We start from the raw sequence: 12,386 nt of genomic DNA, 5'->3' as shown, positions 1-12,386 counted from the left end.
CTCTTTATCTCTGAGAATGACCCTGTCCTCTCTTGTCCTCTGAGAGTGACCTTAGTCTGATTTGACCTCTGAGAATGACCAAGGCCTCACTTGACCTCTATCTGTGACCTTGGTCTCACTTGATCTCTGAGAATGGCCATTGTGTCATTTGACCTCTGAGAGTGGACCTGGCCTCACTTGATCTCTGAGAAGGACCCTGGTTTCATCTGACCTCTGAGAGTGACCCTGTTCTCTCTTGTCCTCTGAGAATGATTCTGGTCTCACTTGACCTCTGAGAATGACCCTGGCCTCACTTTACCTGTGAGATTGACATTGGTCTCATTTGACCTTCGAGAATGACCCTGGTCTCATCTGATCTCTGAGAATGACGCTGGGCTCACTTGACCTCTGAGAATGACGCTGGGCTAACTTGACCTCTGAGAATGATGCTGGGCTCAATTGATCTCTCAGAATGACGCTGGTCTCACTTGATCTCTCAGAATGACCCTTGCCTCACTTGACCTCTGAGAGTGACCCGGGCCTCACATGACCTTTGAGAGTGACCCTGGCCTCACTTGGCCTTTGAGAGTGACCCTGGCCTCACGTGACCTCTGAGAGTGACCCTTGCCTCACTTGACTTCTGAGAGTGACCATGGCATCACTTGACCTTTGAGAGTGACCATGGCCTCACTTGATCTTTGAGAGTGACCCTGGCCTCACTTGACCTCTGAGAGTGACCCTGGCCTCACTTGACCACTGAGAGGGCCTGTCTGTTATCACTTGTTCTGCATTTGCTTGTACAGTTTTGGAAAATCCTCTACAACACTAATAGTGTCCCTAAGGTTCATCTTTTCTATAGTTAATTTCCTGTTGTTCGATGGTGAATTATAGGTAAAGTCACATTAGAATCTTCAGCCACAAATTATGACAGTTCATACGATGTTGAATTTACAGTTTGGACCATTGATATTGTTCAGTTCACTCCCAGGTGCATTGATATTGTTCAGTTCACTGTCAGGTTTATTGATATTGTTCAGTTCACTGTTAGGTTCATTGATATTGTTCAGCTCACTGTCAGGTTCATTGGTATTCTTCAGTTCACTGTTAGGTTCATTGGTATTGTTCAGCTCACTGTTAGGTTCATTGATATTGTTCAGTTCACTGTTGGATTCATTGATATTGTTCAGTTCAATGTTAGGTTCATTAATATTGTTCAGTTTACTGTTAGGTTCACTGATATTGTTCAGTTCACTGTTAGGTTCATTGATATTGTTCAGTTCACTGTTAGGTTCATTGATATTGTTCATTGATATTATCCAGGTGGCATCCACAACTATTAGTGCCTCCTACAACACAACATACTACACTGTCCATCCAGGTGGCATCCACAACTATCAGTGTCTCCTACAACACAACATACTGCTACACTGTCCATCCACAATCAACATCTACAAAACAGCTGCACAGAAATATAATAAAGTTAGAGAAAGTAAAATAAGAAATTGGTTTATGAGTAGTACAGCATTTCCAGAAGGGGACCAGATGACGATAAAGAGTATAAGAAAGTGGAAGATAAATAGTCTTGTTGATAGGGAAACAGTGGAGTTTCCAGGTGATGGAAGAGTATAACAGTGAATTCATTGGTGACAATGAACTTAACAGTGAATTCAATGATAACAATAAACCTGTTAGAAATTGTGGAGTATTTTTTCACGAGAATGCTCAGTGTCTCAGCTCCCCAAGTAACTCCAGGACCTTGGATCAGGAACATATGTTTCTTGTATATTATGAAAATTTACGTCAGCAAAATTGGCTAATTTAGTGGACTGTATTATTATCAAGAAGTTATGTAGACATGAAGGCTTTAAGTATTTCGTTTTATCTATTATTCATCAATTATTAAACACATTATTTCAAGTGAGTGAAGAGCATATATTATTACTTACCAAGTTATTACCTTAACGTCTCCAACAAGAATAACAACCAGAAAACTGGTCAACATCCAGCAACCTTACCTCTTGTGTTGTTTATAATTCTCACTGCGAGACTTACATTAACAACTGGATGATACATGTGGTAGACTATGTGTCATTCACACTGGGAGACGAACATTAATAACTGGATGATACATGTGGTAGACTATGTGTCATTCACACTGTGAGACGAACATTAACAACTGGATGATGCATGTGGTAGACTATGTGTCATTCACACTGTGAGACTAACATTAATAACTGGATGATACATGTGGTAGACTATGTGTCATTCACACTGTGAGACGAACATTAACAACTGGATGATGCATCTGGTAGACTATGTGTCATTCACACTGTGAGACTAACATTAATAACTGGATGATATACATGGTAGACTATCATTCCATCCAGCTGCCGCGTCCTGTTTTCCATCCATAACATCCTTTTTCTCCCATTTTATTATATATCTAGACAATTCCAAATCTATTTCCTCTTCACTTGTATTGAAAAAATTCGCCAATAATATTTCTATTGGCCACTATTAAATTAGAAAAATATTAACAAAGTCGCCATCTTATCTGCTTCCCATTAAGCCATCTTTGTTTCCTTCTGGTTCTAATATTTTGTGCACATAATTTTTATTTAAATTTAGTGATATTTCTAGCTACGTAATAAATTTTTCCTTATCAGACAATTAATTACTTCACTATGACAATAATTCCACTTTACTTAATTAACTTATAAGGGAATTATAGGGGATTTGTTGATTATTCTGTGACTTATCGCCTTTTAAAATTCACTTTAGCATTACACACCTACATCATTATGCAAACATTATTATACCTATCAATTATTAGATACAAGTCATTGGAAAATTATCAAAATTATCCACATGACCTAACAGTGAACTGAACAATATCAATGAACCTAACAGTGAACTGAACAATATCAATGAACCTAACAGTGAACTGAACAATATCAATGAACATAACAGTGAACTGAACAATATAAATGAACCTAACAGTGAACTGAACAATACCAATGAACCTAACAGTGAACTGAATAATACCATTGAACCTAACAGTGAACTGAACAATATCAATGAACATAACAGTGAACTGAACAATACCAATGAACCTAACAGTAAACTGAACAATATCAATGAACCTAACAGTAAACTGAAGAATACCAATGAACCTAACAGTAAACTTAACAATATCAATGAACCTAACAGTGAACTGAACAATATCAATGAACATAAGAGTGAACTGAACAAAATCAATGAACCTAAGAATGAACTGAACAATAACAATGAACTTAAGAGTGAACTGAACAATATCTATGAAACTAAGAGTGAACTGAACAATATCAGTGAACCTAACAGAAAATTGAACAATAACAATGAACATAACAGTGAGCTGAACAATATCAATGAACATGACAGTGAACTGAACAATATCAATGAACCTAACAGTGAAATGAAAGATGTCAATGAACCTAACAGTGAACTGAACTGAAAAATATCAATGAACCTAACAGTGAACTGAACAACATCAATGAATCTGACAGTGAACTGAACAATATCAATGAACCTAACAGTGAAGTGAACAATATCAATGAACCTAACAGTGAACTGAACAATATCAGTGAACCTAACAGTAAACTGAACAATATCAATGAACCTAACAGTAAACTGAATAATATTAATGAACCTAACAGTGAACTGAACAATATCAATGTTGTGTTGTAGGAGGCACTGATAGTTGTGGATGACACCTGGATGGACAGTGCAGTATGTTGTGTTGTAGGAGACACTGATACTTGTGGATGACACCTTAATGGACACTGTAGTATGTTGTGTTGTAGGAGCCACTGATAGTTGTGGATGACACCTGGATGGACAGTGTAGTATGTTGTGTTGTAGGAGGCACTGATAGTTGTGGATGACACCTGGATGTTCACTGTAGTATGTTGTGTTGCAGGAGGCACTGATAGTTGTGGATGACACCTGGATTGACAGTGTAGTATGTTGTGTTGTAAGAGACACTGATAGTTGGGGATGACACCTGGATGGACAGTGTAGTATGTTGTGCTGTATGAGGCACTGATAGTTGTGGATGACACCTGGATGAACAGTGTAGTATGTTGTGTTGTAGGAGACAATGATAGTTGTGGATGCCACCTGGATGGACAGTGTAGTATGTTGTGTTGTAGGAGACACTGATAGTTGTGGATGACACCTGGATGGACAGTGTAGTATGTTGTGTTGTAGGAGACACTGATAGTTGTGGATGCCACCTGGATGGACAGTGTAGTATGTTGTGTTGCAGTAGACACTATTAGTTGTGGATGACACCTGGATGTTAAGTGTAGTATGTTTTGTTGTAGGAGACACTGATAGTTGGGGATGCCACCTGGATGGACAGTGTAGTATGTTGTGTTGTAGGAGACACTGTTAGTTGTGGATGACACCTGGATGGACAGTGTAGTAAGTTGTGTCGTAGGAGACACTGATAGTTGTGGATGACACCTGGATTGACAATGTAGTGTGTTGTGTAGTAGCAGACACTGATAGTTGTGGATGACACCTGGATGGACAGTGTAGTGTGTTGTGTTGTAGGAGACACTGATAGTTGTGGATGCCACCTGGATGGACTTGATGTGACTTGACCCAGTCAGGTCAAGTCACGTTCACTTAAGGAAGGAGCATGGCATTTGACCTATTAGCTCAAGCTAGTCAGGTCAAACTCACACCCACCCACACCCACTCATTTACGTTTCAAACCTATTTTTAAATCTACACGGTACTCGGGAGTTTGTTCCACTCATCCACAACTCTATTACCAAAACAGTGCTTTCCTATATCCTTCCTGAATCTAAATTTTTCCGACTTAAAACCATTGCTGCGAGTCTTTTCTAGGCTAGATATTTTTTAGCATTCTACATCCCTTTATTCATTCCTGTATTTCATTTATACACCTCATTCATATCCCCGCCTAATTCTACGCCTTTCTAGAGAATGCAGGGCCCTCAGTCTATCCTCATAGGGAAGATTTCTGATACATGGAATCAACTTTGTCATCCACCTTTGTACGTTGTCCAGTTAGGTCTCTAAATAAGGCCTAACCAAAGATGTATGAAGTTGAAAAACAACCTGAGGATTTCTATTATTTATACTTCTTGATATGAAGCCAAGGATTCTTTTTAGCTTTATTGTGAACACTTATGCACTGTTGTCTTGGTTTCAGATTACTGCTAACCAGTACTCCTAAATCCTTTTTGCAGTCAGCAAAATTTAGATCTACATCATTTAGTTTATATGTAGCATGGTTATTTTCCTGTCCAACATTTATCTTTGCATTTATCTATATTAAATTGCATCTGTCACTTCTCCGACCATTGCATCAGTCTATTCAAATCATCCTGGAGCCCTCTAATGTCCTCATTAGAATGACTTGGATGGCCTACTTTGGTGTAATCAGCAAATTTGCTTATGTCACAATTTATTCCCTCATCTATGTCGTTTATGAGGAAATGGTATGGTGATACCGACAAGACGTGGAAAAAGACACTTATGTACAGTGCAGGATTTATTATTAAAAGAAATGTTTCGCCACTATGAAAATTAATTACTGGGATATTGTGAATGTCTTCCTGTGTTTAAAGCGAGTGAAAATAATTATTAAAAAATCGAGCACATTTTATTCTCCTTAGCAATAAGATGCCCAGAGTTATTTTTAAAGGGATCTATCTTATCTCTAATTTTTGTTCTATGAATCTGGAAAAAAAATTTTGGGTTAGTTTTCGAATCCCTAGCAACTTTAATTTCGTAGGTCCGTTTATCTTTTCTTATTCCCTTTTCAACGTCCCTCTTAATGTCAATATATTGATTCATAAGATGACTCTCACCTCTTTCGATACACCTATAAATTCCTTTCTTCTGTCCTGAAAGATATTTGAGCCTATTATTCATCCATTTTGGGTCAATTCTATTTGATGTAATTTCTTTATACAGGATAAACGTTCTTTGGGCAGCATGTATAGTTGAGACACTTGGGCAACTTATGGGAATCTTTGTTGAAGAAACGTTTCGCCACACAGCGGCTTCATCAGTCCAATACAAAGCAGAAAGGTGTAAGGAGAGGAATTTAAGGAAATTAGTCCCTCAGCCTGGAGTCGAAGTGTTCAGTCCATCAATCTTTCTAGATGATTGATGGACTGAACACATCGACTCCATCCTGAGGGATTGATTACTTCAAACTCCTCTTCACCTTACACCTTTCTGCTTTGTATTGGACTGATAAAGCCACTGTGTGGCGATACTTGTCAGGGCGACGCCAAGCTAGAAGTCTTTACATTTTGCTCTCTTGACCAATGGGAAGCAAAGAGACGCCATCGCCACTTAGCTGGAGCTACTCATGGAAGGCTTCTGATTGGTCAGAAATAGAGAATAGGAACCCAGATGCACGGGGGGAGTAGGAGGACATGCGCAAAACCCATGAGTTCTGGTCCGAGCACACTCGGTACCGTTCCCTTACCCTTCCTGCTCATTTATATTTTTACACTATACCTATTACTGTCCTTCATATTGCTAAGATTTATGATAACAAAGCCTATATCAATATTATGACAATCATTATTTTCCATTCCTAAACCCTTACCTGTAATCCTAGTTTAAAGCCCTAACAACATCCTCAACCGAGCTAGCGAGAAAACCCACACCTGGCCTGGATATGTGCACCCTTTCCCTGACATACATGTCATTTCGGCCATAGAAGTGGTCCTAAATGTCAATGAATGGTACTCCATTATCTTAGTGTTTATTTGGCCAACAATTTATGCCATTCACTCTGGACAGCCATTCATTTCCAACACCACTTCTTGGCAAAATGCCACATATAACTGGGCTCCCTCCCTTCCTCCTAATAATGTCTATTGATGCCTTACACTTTCTAACTAAAACCTCACTTCTGCACTTGCCTACATCATTGCCTCCCGCACTAAGGCATATAATAGGATTGATCCCATTATCATATATGATGTTGTAAAGCTGGCTAACAATGTCCTCCATCCCAGCCCCAGGAAAGCACACTCCTCTGTCTCCTACTTCTATCATTCAAGCAAAAGGCCCTATCCATGTACCTAAACTGACTGTCCCCAACAAGCACAATATTTTTACCTTCTTTGTTGTTCTTCATTTTGACGTTCCCAGTAGTCGACTCACATTCGTCTAGTAGCAAAGAAAAGGAGTTCAAAGTTTCCAGAGCAGTGTCTTGCTTCATCATTGTTTCTACCTCTTCATTCGTTATCTTGATCTTCAACTTCATTCCATGCTGTCCAGCCACTGCCCAGGCTCCCTTCTCGACCTGAGGACTCATAACAGGAGGATTATCACGAATCCTCTTGTTTCCTCCGTCAATCGCCGTATCTCGAGCTTCGCTACCATCACTTCCCCCTTAAGCTGCTTGTCAAGTTGCTCAGTGGAGGGCATCTTGGTTCAGTCCAGAGGGAGTACACTAGACACGTCTTCACTGAGCTAAGTACACGTCACCACTGAGCTAAGTACAGGTCACCACTGAGCTAAGTACAGGTCACCACTGAGCGAAGTACAAGCCACTTAAAGGAATTTAATGGCCCACACATATCCACACATATCCTGAGAGTGACCCTGGCCTCACACATATCCTGAGAGTGACCCTGGCCTCACTCGACCACTTAGAGTGACCCTGGCCTCACTTGACCTCTGAGATTTACCCTGGCCTCACTTGACCTCTGAGAATGATCTTGGTTTCACTTGATCTCTTACAATGACCCTGATCTCACTTGACCTCTGAAAGTGACCTTGGCTTCACTTGATTTCTGAGAGTGACCCTTGCCTCACTTGACCTCTGAGAGTGGCCCTGGCCTCACTTGACCTCTGAAAGTGACCCTTGTCTCACTTGATCTCTGAGAATGACCCTGATCTCACTTGACCTCTGAGAGTGGCTCTCGTCTCACGTGATCTCTGAAAATGACCCTGGCCCCACTTGACCTCCGAGAGTGACCCTGTTCTCACTTTGCCTCTGAGAATGACATTGGTCTCTCTTGAACTCTGAGAATGACAGTGATAGGGATGTGTGAGAAATTTTCAATACCTACTTCCTCTCGGTTTTCACCCAGGAAAATACTAGCGATATTCCTTAAATAATAGATTATGTAGAACAGGACGATAATAAACTATGCATGATTGCAGCAACTAGTGACATGGTCCTCAGACAAATAGAGAAACTAAAACCTAACAAATCCCCAGGCCCTGATGAACTGTTTGCAAGGGTGTTAAAGGAATGTATAAAGGAACTTAGCGTACATTTGGCTAATCTTTTTAACATATCACTACAAACTGGCATAGTGACTGATAAGTGGAAAATGGCAAATGTAATACCTGTTTACAAGGCAGGTGACAGGTCCTTGGCTTCGAACTATAAACCAATAAGCCTTACCCTCCATAATGGGAAAATTTATGGAATCAATAATTGCCAAAGCTATTCGTAGCCATCTTGATAGGCACAGTTTGATTAATGAATCTCAACACGGTTTTACAAAGTGGCGTTCCTGTCTTACGAATTTACTAACTATTTTCATTAAGGTGTTTGAGGAAGTAGATCATGGTAATGAATATGATACTGTGTATATGGACTTCAGTAAGGCATTAGATAGAGTTCCATATCAGAGGCTATTGAGGAAACTTAAGGCACACGGAATAGGAGAATTTTTTTCCTGGGTAGAGGCAAGGCTGACAGACAGGAAGCAGAAAGTTTGCATAAATGGGAAGAAATCAGAATGTTGGCACATCACAAGCAGTGTTCCTCAGGGGTCAGTGTTGGGCCCGTTGTTGTTCACAATTTACATAAACGACATGGATGAGGGAATAAAAAGCGACATAAGCAAATTTGCTGATGACACCAAAATAGGCCGTCCAATACATTCTAATGAGGACACTAGAGCACTCCAGGATGATTTGAATAGACTGATGCAATGGTCGGAGAAGTGGCAGATGCAGTTTAATATATACAAATGCAAAGTTCTAAATGTTGGACGGGAAAATAACCATGCGACATATAAACTAAATAGTGTAGATCTTAATACTACTGAATGCGAAAAGGATTTAGGAGTTCTGGTTAGCAGTATTCTAAAACCAAGACAACAGTGCATTAGTGTTCGCAATAAAGCTAACAGAATTCTTTGCTTCATATCTAGAAGTATAAATAATAGAAGTGCTCAGGTTGTTCTTCAACTCTATATATCCTTGCTTAGGCCTCATTTAGACTATGCTGCTCAGTTCTGATCACTGTATTACAGAATGGATATAAATGCTCTGGAAAACGTACAGAGGAGGATGACAAAGATGATCCCATATATCAGAAACCTTTCCTATAAGGATAGACTGAGGGCCCTGAATCTGCACTCTCTCGAAAGACGTAGAATTATGGGGGATATAATCGAAATTAGGTGATGAAAGATTGAATATCAGATTGGAGGGAGAGAGTATGGAGGAGGTGAACGTATTCAGATATTTGGGAGTGGACGTGTCAGCGGATGGGTCTATGAAAGATGAGGTGAATCATAGAATTGATGAGGGAAAAAGAGTGAGTGGTGCACTTAGGAGTCTGTGGAGACAAAGAACTTTGTCCTTGGAGGCAAAGAGGGGAATGTATGAGAGTATAGTTTTACCAACGCTCTTATATGGGTGTGAAGCGTGGGTGATGAATGTTGCAGCGAGGAGAAGGCTGGAGGCAGTGGAGATGTCATGTCTGAGGGCAATGTGTGGTGTGAATATAATGCAGAGAATTCGTACTTTGGAAGTTGGGAGGAGGTGCGGGATTACCAAAACTGTTGTCCAGAGGGCTGAGGAAGGGTTGTTGAGGTGGTTCGGACATGTAGAGAGAATGGAGCGAAACAGAATGACTTCAAGAGTGTATCAGTCTGTAGTGGAAGGAAGGCGGGGTAGGGGTCGGCCTAGGAAAGGTTGGAGGGAGGGGGTAAAGGAGGTTTTGTGTGCGAGGGGCTTGGACTTCCAGGAGGCATGCATGAGCGTGTTTGATAGGAGTGAATGGAGACAAATGGTTTTTAATACTTGACGTGCTGTTGGAGTGTGAGCAAAGTAACATTTATGAAGGGATTCAGGGAAACCGGCAGGCCGGACTTGAGTCCTGGAGATGGGAAGTACAGTGCCTGCACTCTGAAGGAGGGGTGTTAATGTTGCAGTTTAAAAACTGTAGTGTAAAGCACCCTTCTGGCAAGACAGTGATGGAGTGAATGATGGTGAAAGTTTTTCTTTTTCGGGCCACCCTGCCTTGGTGGGAATCGGCCAGTGTGATAATAAAAATAAAATAATCGAGATGTATAAATGGAAAACATGAATAAATAAAGGAGATGTAAATAGTGTGACTGAAAATTTCCAGCCAATACAGGACTCGCAGCAATGGTTTCAAGTTTGAAAAATTCAGATTCAGGATGGATATAGGAAAGCACTGGTTTGGTAATAGAGTTGTGGATGAGTGGAACAAACTCCCGAGTACAGTTATTGAGGCTAAAACGTTGTGTAGTTTTAAAAATAGGTTAGATAAATATATGAGAGTTTGTGGGTGGGTGTGAGTTAAACCTGACTAGCTTGCGCTGCTGGGTCTGTTGCCGTGCTCTTTCCTTGAATGGAGGGGGGGACATCGTCCTGCTCTGAGAGTGACCCTGGCCTCACCTGACCTCTGAGAGTGACCTAGGTCTCACTTTACCTCTGAGAGTGACTCTGGTCTCACTTGACCTCTGAGGGTGATACTGGCCTCACTTGACCTCAGAGTGACCCAGTCCTCAATTGACCTCCGAGGGTGACCCTGGTCTCACTTGACTTTTGAGAATGACCCTGGCCTCACTTGACCTCTGAGAGTGATCCTGGCCTCACTTGACCTCTGAAAGTGACCCTGGCTTCACTTGACCTCTGAGAGTGACCCAGGCCTAACTTGACCTCTGAGAATGACCCTGGTCTCACTTGGCCTCTGAGATTGACAATGACCTCACTTGACTTCTCAGAGTGACCCTGGCCTCACTTGGACTCTGAGAGTGACCCTGGCCAGATTTGATGTATGAGAGTGACCCTGGCGTTATTTGACCTTTGAGAGTGACCCTTGCATCAGTTGACCTCTAAGAGCGACCCTGGCCTCACTTGACCTCTGAGAATGACCTTTTTCTCACTTGACCTCTGAAAAGCACCATGGCCTCACTTCACCTCTGAGAGTGACCCTGATCTCACTTGATCTCTGAGAATGACCCTGATCTCACTTGACCTCTGAGAGTGGCCCTGGTCTCCCTTCACCTCTGAGAAGGACCCTGGCTTCACCTGACCTCTGAGAGTGGCCCTGGCCACCAATGAACCTAACAGTAAACTTAACAATATCAATGAACCTAACAGTGAACTGAACAATATCAATGAACATAAGAGTGAACTGAACAAAATCAATGAACCTAAGAATGAACTGAACAATAACAATGAACTTAAGAGTGAACTGAACAATATCTATGAAACTAAGAGTGAACTGAACAATATCAGTGAACCTAACAGAAAATTGAACAATAACAATGAACATAACAGTGAGCTGAACAATATCAATGAACATGACAGTGAACTGAACAATATCAATGAACCTAACAGTGAAATGAAAGATGTCAATGAACCTAACAGTGAACTGAACTGAAAAATATCAATGAACCTAACAGTGAACTGAACAACATCAATGAATCTGACAGTGAACTGAACAATATCAATGAACCTAACAGTGAAGTGAACAATATCAATGAACCTAACAGTGAACTGAACAATATCAGTGAACCTAACAGTAAACTGAACAATATCAATGAACCTAACAGTAAACTGAATAATATTAATGAACCTAACAGTGAACTGAACAATATCAATGTTGTGTTGTAGGAGGCACTGATAGTTGTGGATGACACCTGGATGGACAGTGCAGTATGTTGTGTTGTAGGAGACACTAATACTTGTGGATGACACCTTAATGGACACTGTAGTATGTTGTGTTGTAGGAGCCACTGATAGTTGTGGATGACACCTGGATGGACAGTGTAGTATGTTGTGTTGTAGGAGGCACTGATAGTTGTGGATGACACCTGGATGTTCACTGTAGTATGTTGTGTTGCAGGAGGCACTGATAGTTGTGGATGACACCTGGATTGACAGTGTAGTATGTTGTGTTGTAAGAGACACTGATAGTTGGTGATGACACCTGAATGGACAGTGTAGTATGTTGTGCTGTAGGAGGCACTGATAGTTGTGGATGACACCTGGATGGACAGTGTAGTATGTTGTGTTGTAGGAGACAATGATAGTTGTGGATGACACCTGGATGGACAGTGTAGTATGTTGTGTTGTAGGAGACAATG

At 40.9% G+C, this 12,386-nt stretch overlaps 1 protein-coding gene across 1 annotated transcript in view; it reads right to left on the bottom strand.

Annotated features, from left to right (window-relative positions):
- Nucleotides 1-11,263: 11,263 nt before the first annotated feature.
- Nucleotides 11,264-12,386, bottom strand: part of LOC138853850 (uncharacterized) — a 90,365-nt gene continuing 89,242 nt past the window's right edge. The window contains exon 5 of the mRNA XM_070093170.1: nt 11,264-11,676. Within this exon, the coding sequence (XP_069949271.1) occupies nt 11,264-11,676 (413 nt within the window). The remainder of the gene's footprint in view (nt 11,677-12,386) is intronic.

The sequence above is a fragment of the Cherax quadricarinatus genome, chromosome 42, assembly GCF_038502225.1.
Source record: "Cherax quadricarinatus isolate ZL_2023a chromosome 42, ASM3850222v1, whole genome shotgun sequence".
In the NCBI taxonomy this organism is placed as follows: Eukaryota; Metazoa; Arthropoda; class Malacostraca; order Decapoda; family Parastacidae; genus Cherax; species Cherax quadricarinatus.
Note: the sequence above shows the minus strand (reverse complement) of the source record. Positions and strands in the feature narration are given on the sequence as shown.